Source organism: Cucumis sativus, chromosome 4 (genome assembly GCF_000004075.3).
Source record: "Cucumis sativus cultivar 9930 chromosome 4, Cucumber_9930_V3, whole genome shotgun sequence".
Lineage (NCBI taxonomy): Eukaryota > Viridiplantae > Streptophyta > Magnoliopsida > Cucurbitales > Cucurbitaceae > Cucumis > Cucumis sativus.
The window spans coordinates 2,323,981-2,345,125 of NC_026658.2; the positions used below are offsets into that span (position 1 = coordinate 2,323,981).

The 21,145-nt window shown below is 32.5% G+C and overlaps 3 protein-coding genes across 3 annotated transcripts; 2 read left to right on the plus strand and 1 right to left on the minus strand.

Annotated features, from left to right (window-relative positions):
* Window positions 1-270: 270 nt before the first annotated feature.
* On the plus strand, window positions 271-11,377 carry LOC101206818 (prolyl 4-hydroxylase 1). The gene is made up of 12 exons (XM_004152034.3): window positions 271-628; window positions 1,249-1,296; window positions 2,193-2,261; window positions 3,266-3,318; window positions 4,031-4,096; window positions 6,087-6,161; window positions 7,601-7,675; window positions 9,498-9,568; window positions 9,657-9,708; window positions 9,843-9,932; window positions 10,125-10,217; window positions 11,048-11,377. Exons 1-12 carry the CDS (start codon window positions 562-564, stop codon window positions 11,159-11,161), a joined length of 873 nt encoding a protein of 290 aa, XP_004152082.1. The 5' UTR covers window positions 271-561; the 3' UTR covers window positions 11,162-11,377.
* A 1,736-nt stretch (window positions 11,378-13,113) lies between these two features.
* LBP (lipopolysaccharide binding protein) lies at window positions 13,114-13,419 on the minus strand. Its single transcript, NM_001308869.1, is given in 1 exon segment — window positions 13,114-13,419. A coding segment is annotated over 1 exon segment (306 nt).
* Window positions 13,420-19,046: 5,627 nt separating this feature from the next.
* LOC101206336 (UDP-glycosyltransferase 92A1) lies at window positions 19,047-20,860 on the plus strand. The gene has a single exon (XM_004152032.3). The coding sequence runs from the start codon at window positions 19,198-19,200 to the stop codon at window positions 20,689-20,691; it is 1,494 nt and encodes a 497-aa protein (XP_004152080.1). The 5' UTR covers window positions 19,047-19,197; the 3' UTR covers window positions 20,692-20,860.
* Window positions 20,861-21,145: the final 285 nt, after the last annotated feature.

The following is a 21,145-nucleotide window of genomic DNA, read 5'->3' on the forward strand; positions in this document are numbered from 1 at the left end:
GTTATTGGTTTGATTTTTTTATAAACAAATATTGATTAAACCTCTCTTTATCTTCGATCAATCAATTTTGTTAACGAGTTTAATTTTTGAGTGTATCATTATCACTGGTGCTTTATATGGCTAAAAACGAATGGAGTCGTATAAACAATTAAAAGGTTGTACTAATGCAGGATGTTGACATTTAAGCTTCCCCCGGCGATTATGAATGTTAATTTATTAATGGAACCCCAAAAACGTTATTAATTCCAAAACATTGGAAAAAGCTCCCATATTAAATCTAGCAATCAAAATGGAAACCTAAACTAAAACTCAACCTCCCTTACATTATTTCAATAGCTTGAATTCCCTAATAAAACACAAACATTACAACCAAGAAATCTAAAGGATCTCAAATCACAATCACTTTTTCTGCTTAGTTACGGAAGAAATCATAGTGAACGAGGATGATGAAGAACAACAACAACCAGTAGAAGCAAATCATCTGCACTGGGTCATCCACACTTCAAACACTATAACGGTTTCTTCTCAAGAGTTTGGAGTTAAAATTTTGTTTAGGCAGCTATGGTTTCCTCTCAGATGAGGATTGTCTTCGGTCTCTTGACATTTGTCACCGTCGGCATGATCATCGGTACGCATTTTCGTTTCTCTCTGTCGGTTTTTGTTGATTTTATGTGTATGTGTTTCGTGTGGCGTGTTTTTTACTCATTCGATGCCGAAATGGAGATTAACAAGAACTTGAGTGATTAGTGGCTTTATGCTTTGTTGAGGTATTCGTCAATGTATTTTAAATCTGAGTTGTGATGTTTTTCTTTGAGTTGATTTCTTTAGAGGAGCGAGGTATTCTTTGTTGGTACCATTAGCGAATTGTGTTTTCTTCTTCTTCTCATACTTTGTAATGGTGCACTTGCCGGCTCTGTCAGAGATTGGCAGCTACACAGTGTTGTGTTGACGACTACTTGTAAATGTTAATTTGCTTTTCATTTTCTGGAATTTACCTCTTCCTTGGATTTGATTTAATGGAAATGAAAACACTCTTGACTCTCCTTTTTTGAGTTTTTCTATGATTAAACGTTGCAGTTTTTTATGTTTGCTATGAGTTGAACTATTTGAATGATGAATCTTTGACCATCTGGCTGGATTCTTTGTTCGCATATGGTAACATTTTGGTGACTTGATTGTGTTCCTGTACTTCCAGAGAATTATGCAAAGTTGTGATTCATAAGGTGCTTTCTTGAATGGTAATTGCAGGTGCTTTGTTACAACTAGCATTTTTAAGAAGGCTGGAGGACTCTATTGGTACTCTTCTTGGTTTATTTGTCATGTAGGACTTTAAACTATAATGACAGTATCTTATATTTGGAATGACGATGAGCACTTTTGGCATTGGATTTGGATCTCTTTGAAATTTTCATTTCGATTTTATTTTCATTCATGTCTCTGGGGAAGTGTTGTCATCATGTCTACCTATAACTAAACAGACATGAGTAGACATGATGACAACAAACGTTCATTAATAAAAGCATCTGTAAAATGTCGAGGAAATAGCACATGGTAACAGTCGATATGCAGTATGAGTCAACTTATTTTGCTTCAAACTAATAGAAGAAGAAGTTGTTCATGAACATATTTGAAATCTCATAGAAACTCAATTCTGTAGCATGCACCATAGGCATACAGATGTTGCAAGGCCAAGTTCCATGAAAAAGACAGAAAAATGTTCAGATGTAAAGACTTTCCCGCTAGTATTGTAACTTTCTATTTTCTTCAATTGGACTAAAAAATTTCTACGATAAGTATCTGGATTGGACCAAACACTTGGACTTCGGAGAACATAGGAGATAGTTTAATTTATCTAAGTTGCTGCATCATAACAGTTCAATTTGAAATTCATTGAAGAAAAAGTTTACATAGATATTTTAAAATTATCTGAAGTAGTCGTATGTATCTCACGAGGATTTGAAATATTGTTTGCATACCATAAAACTTATGACTTCCTGGTAATTGTTTGGAAGAATGACCAAACGATGTAGACTCGCTTAGCCCAGAGCTCTTGACGTATCCATGCTTAAATAATATCACCTCTCTTTGCTGACAGCATGACATTTACTGACTGCTGGATGTAACCTATATGTTTATGGGGCATGGTTTGTTTTGGTATTACTACAATTTTTGTATGATCCATGTCTTTGCAGGCACGGAGTTTCTACCTGCTGGAAGGTTACATAAAGCTCAGTATGATAGCCAACATCAATTGCCCCGAGGTTGGAAAGATATTATAGGGTCAACTTTTACACAAAAATTTCCCCCTATTAAATAACATTAGAATTGTTTTAAAGGGAACATATCTTTCTTCGATCATTTCTTTGATTTAGCATGGCTGCAAGTTGTTCATCTATGTTTTTGCTTCAAAAGTGGTTTTTAACGCCTGTTTATTTCATATGATGAAGAAAAGACTTGATGGAAATTTGACTTAAATTACAACTTCCAATTTCTTTAGTCATTTTTGTTCTGTTCTAGATTATTAATATAGGAATAATCCATCTACTGTTTTTTACTGAAAGTTGTTTCCATCTTCATGTTTATAAAAAATTATTATTTCATCATTTCTTTTTATTTGAAAGCATATTATATTTTCATTAAAGGACTATACATAACTTTTGTTTGCGATAATCATCATGAGTTGGCCGCCTGGTGACTATAAAGGATTAGCGACTGTAAAGGATCATGAATTTAGTAAAGAACTTAGAGGGAATCAATTCGATCCATGGTAGGCACATACCTATATATACTACAAGTTTCTTCGGCATCCAATATTGTAAGGTCAGACATATTATCTCGTGAGATCTGTCGAGGTTGCCGTAAGTTGGTCATACAGATATAAATTTTTTTTGTTATTGCCTTACTTTTACTCTGGACCAATTAGAGAAGCTCCTTTTTTATTTTTTATTATTTAAAACCGACTCTGGTTGGTTGTACTCCTTATCCTATCTTTGTAACTGTTGTTTCCTAATTTTAAACAGTTATTTCTTATCTAGAAAGCATCAATTCTTGTTGGCCTATTGGACAATAATACTGACTACTTATTTATTTGTTATTATTTTTTTAGAAGATTGATATTGGTATTAAGGTTCTCATCGAATTAAGTTCATATTAGAATGAGATTTAGCAAACATAATGAAATTGTTCAATTATCAGCATGTTTTCACACTGATTTATTTATTTGTTTTTATTTTGTCTTGATGATTCTCCTTTTGCTAATTTTCAGGCTTTCCTAATTGGATTAATGACAAAGAAGCAGAAATTCTTCGTCTTGGCTATGTATGCTTACTATTTTTCTATTTTGGATCGTCAACGTTTTTTTTTTTTTTTTTGGGATCTTTGAGTGCCTTGTTATTAAAAAAGATAGGATAATTTTATACAAAAAAAGTTTGTTTATCCTTCGTAAACCAAGTAAAAGTTAAGAACCAAGCAGATTGGGGGAAAACATACAATACAGTTGTGTTGAAGAAGAAATGAGTAAGTAGGCTAAAGAATACCATAATTCGACAGTGTCCTGGACACACCCACCCGCACACACAATAGCCTTGGAATCGAGACAAGGGATTAATTACCAATAGCTTGAATAATCATTCCATCTAGAAGCACGAGAGAAGAAAAATACTCGCATATTATATGTATACGCAAGTGCTCAATTCATTCAAATATGAATGTAAAATAATTGAGACATTGTTTCATATCTCATGACATGTAAATATCCATGTGCAAAACAAAATGAGAAATATTCTCTTGAAGAGAAAAAGATAGTCAACTAATGATTTGGAAGCAATTAAGAAAATTTGGAGTATTTCTATTGTGTCTTTTCCAGTAACACGTCTGCTCTTTTACATTGGTGGACAGTCTTTTCTAACATTTAAGTGAATTTTTTTTATCCTGCACGTGTTTTTGGGAATAATTTGTAGGCAAGTTTTCCATGTTACCAATTGAAGTTTCCTGTCCTAAAAGAAAGTTTCCCTTTTATTTTGTGGAATAGGTTAAACCAGAAGTAGTAAGCTGGTCACCACGAATCATAGTATTGCATAATTTTTTGAGCACGAAGGTGAGCATAATCCCATCGGAATGGTAATTCTTATTCTGGATGTTGTCGTTTCTCTGCAGAGTCTTTCCTTTACATAGCTTTGAATATAGAAAAACTTTCAACTAAGTGACTTATATTTGTATATATGTATTATCTATATATATAAAGAAACAATTTATTGATGAATGAACTTTATGGAAAATCTACAGGATTACATAAAGCTTTCCCAATTAGCTAAAAGGGAAGCACACCTGTAGGCAGTAAAGAGGGTTGGCAATTTACCTCAGATTGTGTTGGATTTTTATCATTTTCTCACCAGGAGACCTTTGGATGGCTCCTTACCATGGTGATGTGGTACTCGACTTTTAAAAATGGATCGATTTGTAGGTTAGGGTGGCCTTTGAAGATGAATGTATTTGTACTTCTGTCAGGCCAAAGCCAAAGCTGTACACTTCACCTTGATGCTTGCACTTTGATGGTCTCTAGTTTGGACGAAGTCTTTTTTTCGGTGGATCAACATAGCCTCACAAGCTCTGACCATATCAGGGGGGTCCCATTGGTCTTTTTATATTAATCCAACCTCCGTGGACAGAACCCGGGTTTCTTCTTCTATAGGAATTTCATGTTCAAGTTTTAGGAGGAAGAATCCAACTTCATACAAACTCTCTTTGGTGCATAGGTGGCTTGCTTGTTTTTCATTTTTATATTGGCGGAGGGTTTGGTCCCTTCAGACGCATCTGATAAAATTGGAAGAAAGAGAGAAGATAAGAATGACCCTTTCGAAGGATCACATTTATGCATCCGAGGACGGCTTCATTGAATCGAAAAGGATTCAAGAAGCAGAAACCAACTGCACATGATTTTGTTCCAATCATCATGAAAGTGCTTTATCTACCACAATGGAGGAGTCCCACTGGGTTGAGGCTTGCTGACTGGAAGGATTGGGATCCTCCATAGACATTATTGTTGCTCATGGTTAAAGATCAATTGGATGACGACTATACATGAACAAGAGTTTCTCTATAGGCTATACAATCGTTTCTTTCCACTTTGATGGTAATGACAACAATGTTCCTAACACGTCTGTAAGATAAATGGCCATTTTCAATCGAAGTCTATATAATTGGAAATGATCGTGGGATATTTGCCCTTCTTTCCCTTTTACACAAGATATTTACAAGACTACTTGGTTCCTTGTACTTTTTGGCTGGAAAGGAATTAAGAAATGTAGGATTTTAGAAAGTGGATTAAGGTTAGGAATCTAGGATAGAATAAGACATGAGTTGAGACTTGGGATTTTGTAGTTTTGATGCATAGAAATAAGACCACCAGTTATTGAACAATCATCAATGCCTAGACAAAAGCTGGTAGGGGAGGTTTTTGAAGATTCTAGAAAGGAAAGCTTAATTACCAAATTTATTGAACAATCACCAGCTGGTGGAGTTAAACAAACTGCCAAAAAAAAAAAAAAATTGATGGTGGTTTTCAGTAATTTGGTTGCGAAGACAACACCAGTTAGGCCAGATGCTTAGATTGGAATTCTCTTAAGAACTTGTTCATTTACATTGATGCCAACCGAAGCCAAACACCATGAAATAATTTAATGTGTTGAAGATATTCTATATTTAGTTCGCATTTTGATAATTTCTTTCTGGAGAAGTTGGTAACCTCCAGACATTTGTCTAAAGAGAGACTTGCTTGTAAAACTTCCTAACTTATCATCCAGCCGCTACAGCTGGGTATCATGCTGAGGGATAGGTTTTTACCCTCAAACTTCGTAAGAAAGACATATCCTTTCAGGAATTTCCTACAGAACAAGATTTTATCATTGTGGTTTATTTTTTTTCGCTTTTAAATCTCAATCCCAATGGAATTGCATCTTTTTTTTTTGTTCCAAAAAAATAAATCTCAATTCTAATGGAATTGCATCAGTTCTTTTAGTTCAAGACGCATATATTTGGATAAGAGGGACATGATAGCTTCTGTTTTTACTAATTTATTAATTGTATAGGAGTGTGACTACCTTAAGGGAATAGCACTTGCTCGCCTTGAAATTTCCACTGTCGTGGATACGAAAACCGGGAAGGTATGCACTTTTTCCCCCTTCCTTTGTATGATCACCTGTCTATTAGTTTAATGCATGATAGATAATTACAACGGATAGTGGTTTTCTCTTGCTTATTACTTGTCTATACACTATTTTTGCTCTCAACTTCTATGAATGTTATCTGTTGAAATAGACCCTACTTACTGAAATGAAAATGAATTAACTATGGTCATATATTGATATTTGGTTCTACTCCAATTCTCTACACTTTAAAGTTTGAAGTATCTCTGTTTCATAGATAGACGAAGTAAAAAGAAAAAAAAAAAAAAGAAAAGGGAAAAGAAGAAAATGAAGAAAAAACATCAATGCAGTGTCTGGTGTTTGGTTTAGAAATGGAATTGGGTTTTTGAAAACCAAAATTTTCCATTTCTGTAATTTCTTTATAAATTTAAAGATGTTTCTAAAATGAAAAAACCAAAAACCGAATTTGTTAGCTAATAAACTTCTTTATTAACAACCAAAAAAAAAAAAAGAAAATTTGTTATTTATTATTATGTTTTTTTGTTAAAAAAAACTAATTTGCTATCAAGCTACCAGTTCGTAATGTTTTTAGGATTTGGGAAAAGAACAGATGGTATAGGTAAAACAATCTCAAACTTTCATCTTTCTGGCAATTTTGGGATTAAAACATTGTTTCAACATCAAACATTAGGAAACTACTAGATTGTATACCCCTTTTGTGAATTTCATACATCAATGAAATTGTTTCTTATGAAGAAAACCTTAGGCAAGGATCTTGTGGAGGAGGTATGAAAAGGAAATTGGCCCAAAGAGGTAAAAAATTTAAGAAAGGATGATCATGTCAGCATAGTTTCCCTGGATGATCAATTTTTTTAACAATTGGAAAGCTCTTATTCAGTAGTTTTCTTTTCGTTTTTTTTTTTTGGGGGGGGGGGGGGGAGGTTGTCTCAACCCGTTGCCTTTTGTCTGTTTCTCCTTGTTTTTGGTTGAATACACACACACACACACACACACACATTCTTGTTTCCTATAAAAAAAAAAGTCAGCATAGTTTCAAACCTGAGAGAGAGGAGGACCCATCCAGGGAAATCAAAGCTAGAATGTTGCAAATATTTGCCGACAGTTATGATACAATAAAGCATCACTGTATTTTCAGCAAAGAAAGAAGATAAAATATTGTTGTTTATGAGTAGCTATATAAATATATTGAAATGCTAATACTTCTACATTTAAGGTTACTTTATCTTGAGTGTTTTTTTTTTTTAATCTCTTGATAGATTCTATATTTCAAGATTGTGATTGATAGTTTTGCTTCGTTCTTTTGTAAATGGCATTATTTTTTCGTATTGGAGGACCCATTTATTAATGTTCTTTTGGTGGAATGATATATATATTTTTCCTATTAGAAAGATATTTTAAATATATGTGTTTGCTCTCCCTTGTATATTTATTTTCAGGGCGTTAAGAGTGATTTTAGAACGAGCTCTGGAATGTTTTTAAGTCATCATGAGAAAAACTTTCCAATGGTCCAGGTATTAATTACAAAGAAAGTGTTTGGTATATTTTGATGTTTCAAGTAATGGATATGGATGTGCTCAATAGTAAACTTTATGGAAAAAAAGCTTTCAATTTAGCTAAAGGTATTCTTCCGGATAAATTTACAATTTTGTTCCACTTGTCTTGGACAAGATTTTTATTTAAAGAAAACATAAATGATCATGTACGACTGATTTACAGTATAGTCTATAGGGATGCTAAGCAAATGTATTTCACAAACTTCAAATTCTCATTAACTTCAAAGTTCAAATAGCCAAGTTCAGTCCTTAGAGTGACAAAAAAGAGTAGCAGATTTTAAACTAGTAGTCACTTAACAGTAAATAAGTGTTATTTCTATCCAAAAAAAGAAAAAGATAAAAAGGAAAAGGAAAAGAAAACAAAGAGTAAATAAGTGGCCGACCAAAAACTTAAAATTTACAGCATCAGTTACCCAACATTTCCCCCACGGCCATACACAAGAATCTAAAGATTTATTAAAAGATCTTGGAAGAAATTTTAAAGAAACAGTTCAAAATTTTTGAAAGCAACAGATCGCCTTATTTCCTTCCCTCCAAAGGAAAGCTTGTCCTTGAGTTTTAGGCCACCAAATAAAAGGTTTCAGGAGATTATTTAAAATCCAGCAACATTGAAAGTGGGGTGGATCTTGAGATTTTGAGTTAGTTACTTTATATGCACTGCTACCAAATCTCTTAAGATTTTGAGAAGGCCTATTCTTCTTAGGATGAAGCTTAGAATAGAACCAGAAGAAAATCTTGTTAACTTGTCATTCACAAGTTATCAAATTTCCAAACTTGAACTATTGTTTGCCCTCCATGTTGGAAATTTACGAGATATAAATTAATGCAAAATAAACCAAATTATATCTCAAACTCCCACTTTATAGGTCAGAGCCAAAATAAGTGATTGATCATACAATAACCAATAATAAAAAGTAGGGAAAAGAAGAACGATACCGAAAAATATACTGGTTCGTCTCAAACTCAGAACTACGTCGAGTCTTCTACTACTGCATGTTCTGCTATTATGGAGATTGCAAAGAACCCTCAAACATGCTTACAAATTCTTCTAAATAGCTTAGAGAAACTCACGACCCAACAAGAAATTATACTCTCTAGTTTTCTTTTCCTCATTGCCACACTAAAACAACACCCCGAAATTTGAATAACTTCAAACTAAAGTCTTCAAATTGCCTTCTGGTGCATTTTCTCCACTTCCGGCGTGAAGGACCTCAGGGCAGACCTTCTGCAGTTCTTCAAACACAAACATATATTTATACGTGTGTTGCTGTCAAATAAGCCAAAGCTCAATAATTATTTGGTGTCTCTCTACCGCCCCAAATTCTTCTTTTAAAAAAGAAGTCACCTTTATTATTATAATAGCTAATTAAACAATTTTGCTCACCACTCACATTACCCAGTTAAAAACAAGCTTATGGGTTAGTAAATGAGTTGGATTTGGAGTTTTGCCATTTCCTAAAACTCAAGTAATGCTGCAAAAATTATTCTAACCTCAGTGCGCTAACCACACTGCATTTCCGTGATGTATTTTTACTGCTGTGTCTCACAATGCGTTGTGAAAATGCCAACTATTTGAGATTAAACATTTTCTCAAGGCACCAATTTTTTCCTTAGCCAATTTCGCACGGCTCTTTTATTACAGTTCTTCCTGAAAGTTAACTTACTTTCTTCATCCTTCATATCACAGCCCCAGGTTCTTATTTTTTGGGGTTCTTTCTCTCGGTTGGTGATAGTCTGAGACTCTGATCGATTTCCTGTGTTTTGGAATTTGTGAAAGCAGGCAATTGAAAAAAGAATTTCTGTCTATTCTCAAGTTCCAGTAGAAAATGGAGAGCTAATTCAAGTGTTAAGGTGTGGATATAATTTTGTTTCTGTAAGCACGTGAACACAAAATGTGGTTTGTATTTCAGTTTTACGTCTAACAGTTTAAGCAGTACAGGTACGAGAAGAATCAATTTTACAAGCCTCATCATGACTACTTTTCTGATACTGTAAGATTTTTGTTATTTCTTCAGCCATGAGCCCTAGTATTCTAAAATCAGTATTTATTTTTTTTCTTTAAGTAATGTGATCTCGTGCTCTCGCTGATGGCATGTGTCGTTTCTTCCACGTCTTCTTGTTACAGTTTAACTTGAAGCGTGGTGGTCAGCGGATTGCAACTATGCTTATGTATCTAAGTGAAAACATTGAAGGAGGAGAAACTTACTTTCCGAAGGTATTTACCATTTTTCTTGCTGAATTAAATTTCAGTATTTAGATGGAGTGCTATGACACACGGCAGAATTTAGCATGAATTTGAAAGACAAAAAAATGGCAGCTTTTCCCATTTTAAATCTTGTTTTCTTGTCGTATCAAAGTTTCGTGGTAGTGTCGTGTCCTAAGTGTTCCCTTTGCATATTTTCTTCAGGCTGGTTCTGGTGAGTGTAGTTGTGGTGGGAAGACCGTTCCAGGACTGTCAGTCAAACCAGCCAAAGGAGATGCAGTACTTTTCTGGAGCATGGTATGTACCTCTTGCCACTTAGAATGAAATTAGTACGATGTGAAAATAAAATGATTATGATTTTGACTGCTAAATCAAGAAATCGACACCCTAAGGGATACCTTATGATAGATAAGGGCTTAAGATTTGTTTCAGAGTTACCCTAGAAGTAGAAGTTGTGGCCTAGGACCCCAGCCTCAATTCAAATTTCAATAACTTAATAACTAGGAGATACTTTGCCTATGTTTCATTCTCATTTTTCGTATTTCTTTCCAAAATTGTGTAGAAATTTTGTGAGTAGCAAATTTGAGTTTCTTTTTCCTTGTTTATGTCTCTGGTTTTTCTCTAAAACTAAATTTTAAATTACAGCATTATTTTAACATTCTAGACTTATAAAAGGGATAATAATCAAATAATTAACATAGTTTTTCTTTTGGATATTTAACTTTAAGAACCAATTGTCCCAAACATTTATTACTTTTTTAATCTAAAATGTTTTAGAACAAGAAATGATTAAGAAAACAAGAAACGAATACCAAACACAATTTAGTTTTTCTTTATTAAAAAAAGTAAAAATGACAACAAGAAGATATAAATTAGAAATGAAAAACAGAAACTTCACCAAACAAACAAGCCCTTAAGTTCTTTCTGGACTTTTGGAGTTGATCTTAAACTCAAAGAGGATCAAGAGATCAAAGTAAGAGCGATCCTTAAGTATACTAATAATAATGAAAAAGGAGGTACCCTATTCAAGAACATAAAACCAACCAATGCTTAAAGCCTGTTTGGAATGAACTCCCAATGGAAGTCTGCTGTTGTAAACCAATTCCTTTGATATATAAATGCTTCAGGGGTTAGATGGGCAATCAGATCCAAAGAGCATTCATGGAGGGTGTGAAGTACTGTCAGGGGAAAAATGGTCTGCCACAAAATGGATGAGGCAAAAGAGTACTCTGGTACCATAATTCATACTTTCTAGTTTCATTTGTATTGTATATCACAATTGAATATTTTGTTACATATATCAACTAATAAATTTATATATATAGAGAGAGAGAGAGAAAAAAAAATGGAGAGGCTAATTTAGATAGCGTCTTAACATAATTAATCACACTTAGAATGAATCAATTTATTTAATGAATAATACAGTAGAAGCAACTTCTGATGTTTCTTTGTTCTTTTGTCAAAGTGTGGAAATTCTCTATATTTTTCATGCATGATTATTATAAGGTTAAGTCTCAATAACCAACAAAAGTTTCTCCAAGAACTATTGAGGGGATGATTTAGAAATTGCGATTCACATGTAATGTAACAGAATGTGTGAAGGGTCCAGGGGAAATGTTGTATGATATTTATATAATATGGTCATGTTATGTGGGACTTATTTTTTATTTGGTGGTTTTAATTATATTATCGAACTGAGAAAGCTTCATTCTAGGCTGGAAGTTTGATTCAAAATAATCTCGTAGGTTTTTGTCGAGTTCAATTAATAGATGTTTAGTATGGTTTGTACACAAACGTTTCTAGATTTTGTAACCTAAATTTGGACCATCAACAGTTGAGCTATGCTCACTTGAGAACTACAACTATGTTATATTTATAAATATTGTACTAAACACATTAAGAGAAAAAAAAATTAACTCTTGAAATTTTCAAATTGTTTATTTGACAAACTAAAACAAAATCATAAAATGTGAAGTTATTTATCGCACACTTGAGATTAAGGGCAATAGAACTTTTGTCACATGGATAATATTAATTTTGTTCATATCTTCATCGATACAATTTTGTTTTAGCTAAATGGTCACTCATTTTCATATGTTTGTTCGTGTTCTTTTCAACCATGCTTATAAATCGCTTTACAAAGTTTAAACTTGGAACATTTTTGGTATATGATGTTTTGGTGTTATATGAAGAAACATAGGTAGAAGTGATTCACTTAAAAGGGAGGGGATTCACTTAAAAGGGAGGGGCGAAGTGGGTATTTCACTTGTTCAAACATAATAAAACATGTTTAGGCAAATAGGTCAAATACATTGAAGCTTTTGGGTTTTGGGTTAGTTTTTCATAATTTTCTTTCCAATGATACTTACCTTTCACATAGATCTTCAACAAATCAAATTTATCTCACATGCTCTAGTAAGCAAAGAGTCTATCGTGTTAGAGATGTTTACGAGTAGGGTGGGGTTGGAGATGACTTCCACTTTCCCAACTCTGCTCTCCATTTTATTTTTCATCCCCGCAACATTACTTGTACGTCCAAACTAGTGTGATTGGGTAGGGAATTGAGAAGTGGGTTCCCCATGTTTATTTAAGGACTCTCTCACTTCCTTTCTCTACTTTTTGCATTCACTTCTTCCTCTTTTCTCTCTTTGTTCTCTTTTGATCCTAAAATCATTATGTGAGATGAATCTGAAAGATCATATCTAAAACGAAGGTCAAACTTAAGAAAGATGTTTTAGATGGAGAAAAAGAAGACGAGGAAGATCGAAGAGGGAAAAAATGGAAAAGATCGAGTAAGGAAAAAAAAAAGGAAAGTTTGAGTTTTGCCATTCTTTTTCCCTTTAAATATAAATTTAATGAGATATATGGCCTCAAATTCAATAATTTAGAATTTTATCTTAATCAAAGATTTATGAGTTAGAAAACTAAAAATTCCACCACCACAAAATCAACCAAACATTTACTCAAATATGGAGCATAAAAACTAGTAAATAATAGGAAAGCTGAGGTACAAAACAAACAATAATACTACTAATCCAACACTAAACTATGGTTCAAACTTTAAAGGAAAGAGACACACCTATCCTTTTACAGCAATAACTATAAGCTTTTTAACTTATTGATCAATCACGACCATAATAAAACATTAAAAAAAAAAAAAAAAAACACTTCCATAATTGAACACACACTTCCTCTAGCAATTTGGAGACTTAGAAATGTTGCAACGCTTAGGTAGCTCCATTGCAAGTTCAGGGTTAATGCCAAAAGAAGAAAGAGCTCCCGAGTTCCGGTACGCGCAAAAGCAGTGCAAGTCGGCGTGCGTAAGTGCCGAGCAGCATTGGGTGGTCGGCGGTGTTGGGTTCGGAGGTGTAACCGACGGTCGACATGCATACAAACCCGCAATTGGCATGTTGCAAATGGATTGAGCTTCACCAAAACCGATATTGTTCACAACCATCAAGACCAATGCTAAAGCCACAACTTTCATAGCTTTATCCATATTAATATTTCCTCTCTCTCTCTCTTTTGAGTTGTTTTGAGAATTATTTGAGAGAGTTTTTATAGAGAAGTTGAAGGAAGAAGAGAATGGAAAATTATGGAGAAAATGTGCCCTCGTGAATGAATAATAATGGAAGTTAAAGAAAAGGATAAAAAACAGAAAAGAAGAGACTGTGATTTCACATGTGGGTTTGTATCCAAAATTGTGGTAGAGGACAAATTTTTTACGTACAAAGAGATAAGGATTGGTCATTCTTATACATTATGGTCCATTTATGTTTTTATATGAAAAGTTGTATGAACTTCACTTTATTATAAACAAATAAAATATTGATCATGTTTTTTATTTTTCTGAAATTTAAAGAAAGTTACTACAAAAAAATAGAAACTAATTTTGTTTATATTTAATAAGGTAAAATTATGATTATTGTTCTTGTAACGTTCTCTCGGGTTTGTTTGGTAAATCTATTCATTTTGTTTTTGTGTTCTTTGATTTTTAGTTTTAAAAAAAATGAGGGTATAGATTTGACAATTCACTATTTGTTTAAAAACATATTTTTGATTGGATAGTGATTATAAAAATACATATGTGGTTCAATAATGGAAGAAAATGAATTGCTTTCACAAATATATAGTTTTAATATTATATTATAATAGTTCATAATAGTTGCATATGACAATATATCTCAAACGGTTATCATACGTATTTTAAAAGTTGAGAGATCTTAAGTTCAAATTCCACCCTCAATTTGTTAAATTAAATTTTAAAAGAAACAAAATGATTCGGTTCATCAAAAGTGACAATTAATAAAAGAATGCTTTATTTTTTTAAGAAATATAAAAAATAGAGTAGCTCAGAAACAATTACAAAAATAGTAAATAAAGGAAAACTATATGATGATTGATCTTAGTCACAAGTTAATTAGACCAAAATTTTTCCCATCACTAAGTTTGATTTGAGCAAACCCTTTTGGCACTCTTTCTAGGGTTTGTAGATAAATGTAACCCCACACAGAAACAAAATAGAGATCACATCCAACAAAATGCATAGGTCACATGCAACTAAGTTGGACCTTTCAATTCCTTTATGAGTTAGGCAGGACACAATAACCCCACCTTTGGGTCGAAGATTCAATGCCTTCCACAAAATTTATATCCTACTTATCGATCATCAAATAACTTTTAATATACTTTTTGAGTTGTTGTTTTTAATTAATATAGTTAGATGATGGTCAAATATTTTTAAATATAGTAAAATTTTACGATGTTTATCGATGTTAGACAGTGCACGATAGACGTAAATATATATATATCAATATCTATTGGTAAACATTGATAGATGTCTACCAATATCTATTGTCGATAAAGTGACATTTTGTATTTTTTTATCTCTTCTTCTCGTTCTCTCCTTTTTCTTTTCCTCTCATTAGTACTATTTTTTTCTCTCATTATTTTCTTTATTTTCTTGTCTTTTTCTTTTTTGTTCTTTTTCCAAATATTTGAAAGGAAAAAGGAAAGAAAAAAAGAAGCAAACATGGAAGGCATTCTAGATATGAAGCAATAAAGATTAAATTATATGGTCTAATACATGCCACTAATAAAAGCTTCATTTCTCTAAGTACGTTTGTCATTGTATTATCGTAAACGTTCCAGAATGATTCTAAAATAATTAAAATTTAGAATTAATAAAAGAAACGACTTCCACGTTTACTTAAAAAAGTAGAAAAATGTGTAAAAATATAAAACTAATTAAACAAGAAAAAAGAAAAAAATGTTCAAATATAATAACAAATAAAAAGTAACAGTTATAGACACTAATAGGATTGCATGTGATTAATAGACAATAACATTTTGCTATATTTAAGAAATATATATTTGAAATATTTTGGCCTATAGACTTATGATATATTATTGATAATAGACAATAACATTTTGCTATAGACTTATGACATATTACTAATAGAGAGTAACACTTTGTTATATATATTTGTAAATATTTTGATTCATTTTATTATATTTAAAAATAAAATTTAAATTTTTTTAGTGATTAAAAATGTGTTTAATACAACGATCAAAATGATTTCAACCGTTTTAAAATTATACACTTAAATACATGAAATTATACATTTAAATGGATGGCACATGCATGCATTATCTTTACCCTCTTCAAATAATGAATTAAGTAAACTTTAGTAAATCAAATTTATTTCCATTTAGCATCTTAACCATCCCCTAAAGAGTGTATAAAATAATATTGTTTGGGGCTTCCACAAGCCCTTCACATGGTATACTATGTGCCCAATTCCAAACCACACATTTATTAGAATCATAACTTTCCAAGTTGGAACCCAAGTGTTTCTTTCCAAACTAATCATTGGATTGCATGCATTAATAATTTGTTTTTTTTATTGTATTGTATTTTATGTTAGAGACTTTAACCTTTGCCTTGTATGTCAATTAGTTATGCATGCCTTGTTTGTGACTGATGATTATCCTCGATGAACTGAGAGTTCTATCGTTGAGATGAGTCTTATTTCGTGACAATATGATTGTGCCAGCTAAACTTTGTTTTGTACCTATAATGTTAGTTACATGTATATTTGATTCATTAATTTGATATACAATTTCTTAGTAAATGATATATTATATTTGTTTTCTAAAATAAATAACCATTTATAAAACTCTCAACAACCTATTTATAAAGTTAAAAGGTAAATGAGGTACGGCTAACCATTGTCATGAAGACACAATTATTTGCTTTGCATTAGTTGCAAAGAGACTACAACGATCATCTCAACACGATGCAAAAACTAATTAATAATTTGTTTCAGTAGAATTATAATTTTGAGATACTCAAATTCGATAGAATTCTGGAGTAATAATACTTTATGCTTCTCAAACTCACATTAAGAACAAAAAGAAGGAAAGAAAGGAATAAGAGAATTCTTCAAATTAGAATGACAAATACTCCAATAAGATAAACAAGTTACTAATCATAGGCTTCAAAGAGTAATAACTCTCCAAAATAAAATAAAATCAATACAAAATTGAAACATTTGTGAAATTTGATTCGAGTTGTTATTTGATCCAAATACATCAAACATTTGTAAAATTTAATTCGAGTTTTTACTATTATAGAACATCCAACATGGGTAGTAAGTAAAGGATGGGTGATTGTTTTTGTAGGAACGAATACGACTCAAGTCAAGTTGGTTTTCATGTGAAGTCGACTCAACCTAATTTGATCGATTAGTTTCATCGTTTCATCCCTCCTGTCTCTTTCTCTTTCTCTTTTTGTCGTCGTCTTCTTTACTTTTTCCAATTTTAGAAACAAGAAAGAAGAAGATAGTTCATGAGATTAGTAGCAGAAGAAATTATTGGCTAAATCAAATTTATGTATATTACCTAACCATCTCCCAAAATTATAATCTAATTAACTGTAGGTTGTGGGAAACCATAATATAAAAAAAAGACATATGAAATCATGTGACAAAAAGGACTTTTAAGGGTAGATGAAGAACAAAATGGGATCAGTATATTTAATGAGCTCAATAAAATACAACTCATATGGTTCATTAAAGGATTTTAGGTTCATTTGGAATAATTACTAGTAACTTAGGCTATTTCAAGGGGGAGTTTCAATAATTCTTGAATTTTGGGACTTCTATTAATTATTGTAGTTTTTCATTTTTTAGTTTAAAGTAATGTTTTCAATGGTTTTTTAGGGTTACAATAATTTAGTTAGTGACTATATTATTGTATATGTATAGTATTAATTAATAGGCAATGGACCATAGATATTAATTTACTTACTTTAGGATTAATTTTGATCAACGCTTATATAAATAGTAACTCATGTTGTTACCTTTAGAATTTAGATTTCAAGATTAGAAATGAAAGTTGCATATCTTGTCCAACCTAATTAACTTGTTTATATTTTTGAATCATTTTATTTTGTTCTCGTCATTTTTAATTCCAACCATCTTTTCATTATAGTTTTCACTATTCTACGATCTTATTTTCGTTTCATCTTTGATTACTCACGTTTTCAAATTAACACAAGTAATTTAATTTCAACTATATGTCCACTCTTTGTAAATATCTAAATAAATATGTAAAGAAAATTGACAATACGACCTTAGATTTAGAAGATTTCAATTCCATTGAAAAGTCATCAAAAAGTAAGATTTCGAAAAATCTAAAGCTACATTATGAATGAGTATTATTTATAGTCTTGAAATTAAACTCTACGTGCAACCGAAAGCTTCATTATGAATGATTGTTTTTAAAATCATTCCATCTAAAACTTGTTAATTACCACTTAAAGACCGATAATTGAAGCTCAAGTTAATGTGAAGGAGTAGTAGTATCACTCTAAACTATATGCAATACAATTATATCACTCAATATGATTAAGAGTGTGTTTGGATCGAAATACATATAAATGAGTCGTTTTGAAAGAAAAAGAATTAGGTTATTATTCAACAATCACAGCTCAAAATAACTATTTTAAACGAAATAAAAACAAATTTTTCGAAAAACATTTTTTTTTGTTAGCCTGGTTTTAATTCTTCTAAATATTCTTAGAACATAACACAAAATTCAAAACAAAAGAGTTGAAGGCAGAAAGGGTGAGTTTGAGTGGTCACCACAAGTTTTGTACTAAAAACGAATTGGTTCATAAACAAATATTAGTTTTTGAGAGGTTATATTTAATAATTAAAATGCTTTATATGTTATCATATAAATAAAATAAATAAACATATAAATGATTAAAACCCTATTGGGATTAAATAATAATACTAAAAAAGAAGGTGTTTCTTCTCAAATTGTCTTTGAAAGTTGCATAATAATAGAAACTTTCCACCCTCTCTCAAAAGTTGTATAGTACACAACAAGTGTATGCCAAAGTGCATTATTTCCACCTTTTTACTCACTCATATTTTTAAAGAATATGCATGAACGACTCCACTATATTATTGGACGTTAGATATGAATATTGATTTTGTTCAATTTTAAATTTTGTAATTTTGATTTTGATTTTATCATAAAAATTCATATCTTAATGAACATAGTTATTCTTTTGTATAACTTTCCTTCCTTTCTATCTACATTTTTCATAAATGCATAATATATAGTCAAATTTTTTGTATTGATATCAAAATGTCTATTTGTAAATTGAGCAGAAATTAGAGTGTATAAATCAAAATTTAATTTCTATAATGATCAAATAAAATAAAATAACATTTCATCTATTTTCTTCGTTCCATATATTTTTAAGTGGCTAAATATAAACCATGATCAAAATCAATTCACAATTTCACCATAAACCTAGCTTTTCATATAATAATAACAACAATAATTTTAAAAAGAGATTATTTTTTTTAAAATGTTTGGTAATTGAAATAAAATTATTAAAGTTAAAATTCTTGTCCAAGCCTAAATTTATTTTGTATAAAACTTAAATTCAAAATAAATTACGTTTTTTAAATGATATTTTAAAGCCAATGTGAGTTGAGCTTAACTAATATTATGTGTTTGTAAAGAACAATAGATCTCGGGTTCAAATCGTGCTTCAAGTTGTATCAAATATTAAAGTAATATTTAATTTGGTTAATAATTAAAAGTTAAATATATTAAAAAGTTGGTTTGAGTATAAAATATGGATTTGGGCACTTTCACTTACTCTCTCCTATAAATAAATCTTTCTTTCTCATATAATCTTCACATCTCTGTTTTCTTTCTTACTAAAACAGAGTCTCCTCGGCCACTGGAAATAATGGGCTCTGAATCGAACTCCGGTGACCATCATATCCTCATGCTCCCTTTCATGGCACACGGCCATCTCATCCCCTTTCTTGAACTCGCTAATTTAATCCATCGGAGATCTTCTGTTTTCACCATTACCATCGCCAACACTCCCTCTAACATCAAATATCTACGCTCTGCCGCCTCCTCCGAGGCCAAAATCCACTTCGCCGAGCTCCACTTCAACAGCATCGACCATGGCCTCCCACCTAATACAGAGAACACCGAGAATCTCCCTCTAGACCAAATCCCTGCTCTGTTTCACTCTTCCACCGCTCTCCAACATCCCGTCCGACAACTAATCTCCGACATCGTTCAAAAAGATGGCAAACCTCCGGTGTGTATTATATCCGACGTGTTCTTTGGTTGGTCGGTGGCCATCGCAAGAAGCTTCAATATCCCGATTTTCAATTTCACTACTTGCGGTGCTTACGGTTCACTGGCCTATATCTCTCTCTGGTTGAATCTCCCTCACCAATCCACCACCGCCGACGAGTTTTCAATACCAGGCTTCCCAGAACGGTGCCGTTTCCAACGTTCCCAGCTTCACCGATTCTTACGAGCCGCCAAGGCCACCGATTCCTGGTGCACATATTTCCAACCACAACTCTCCTATGCTTTGAATTCCGATGGATGGCTCTGTAACACCGTCGAGGAAGTTGAATCTTTCGGACTGGGACTGTTGAGAGATTACATCAAAATCCCCGTCTGGGCAATTGGACCACTTCTTCCTCAAAGCTCCGGCCGCGGGTGGGTAAAAGAGAATGATTCCGGCGTGGATTTAGAAAATTGCATGGATTGGCTAAATTCCCACCAGAGAAATTCCGTTCTCTACATCTCATTCGGATCTCAGAACACAATCAGCGAGACCCAGATGATGGAATTAGCTCACGGATTGGAAGAAAGTGGTAAGGCATTCATATGGGTGGTGAGACCGCCATTAGGACACGACATTAAAGCAGAGTTCAAAGCTCATCAATGGCTGCCGGAGCAATTCGAGGAACGAATGAAGGAGACGAACCGAGGAATATTGATCAGAAATTGGGCACCCCAATTGGAGATTTTATCGCACGAATCGGTTGGGGCGTTCTTGAGCCATTGTGGGTGGAATTCGACGGTGGAAAGCTTGAGCCAGGGGGTTCCAATGATCACGTGGCCGATGGCAGCGGAGCAAGCTTACAACTCGAAGATGTTAATGGAAGAACTCGGGTTTGCAGTGGAGCTGACAATAGGAAAAGAGAGTGAAATTAAGAGAGGGAAAGTGAAGGAAGTGATAGAAATGGTGATGGAGGAAAATGGGAAAGGGGAAGAGATGAGGAAGAAGGCAGGCATTGCTAAGGAGAAGATGATGAATGCAATGAAAGATAATGAACAAAAGGGTTTATCTCTGAGAAGTTTGGAAGAATTTCTTGAAATCATTGAATCCAAAAAGGAGAAGACAAATGGGAGAGTGACAGTGAATTGAGTGAGTCCCAATGTTTGGCAACTATGGTGGCATTCACAAGTGCCACAAATGCATTTGTTTACGTCAGAACCATTTCACTTTCTCTCCTTTAAATAGTAATATATATGTGGACGGTATGCTCACTTTCAAATAAATATATAGACTAAAATCTCATTTCTAGTCTTTTACATCTCATCTCGTTTTTACTTTTTAGTATAACAAAAATAATGATGGAAGATTATAGAGACGAAGAGTATGTTAAAACCGACATTAATCAAAACTCTCTTTCGTCAAATTCAAACAAAACAATTTGGTTACTAGTTTTAAAAATGTTCGTATTAAACTTTTGAACTTTCAAATCTATTATAGAAGACATGTTTGGAAAGTCTTCAACACACACAAAGTTGTTTTGGTTTTCTAAACAACATATTTTTGAACTTATAAAAATAAAGTTATTAAATTTTAGGTTTTTTGA

Coding starts and splice junctions, on each gene's coding strand:
- LOC101206818 (XM_004152034.3), top strand. CDS start 562: ATGGTTTCCTCTCAGATGAGGATTGTCTTCGGTCTCTTGACATTTGTC. Junction 629..1,248: donor CACCGTCGGCATGATCATCG/GTACGCATTTTC, acceptor TGGTAATTGCAG/GTGCTTTGTTACAACTAGCA. Junction 9,933..10,124: donor GAGAAACTTACTTTCCGAAG/GTATTTACCATT, acceptor TATTTTCTTCAG/GCTGGTTCTGGTGAGTGTAG.
- LOC101206336 (XM_004152032.3), top strand. CDS start 19,198: ATGGGCTCTGAATCGAACTCCGGTGACCATCATATCCTCATGCTCCCT.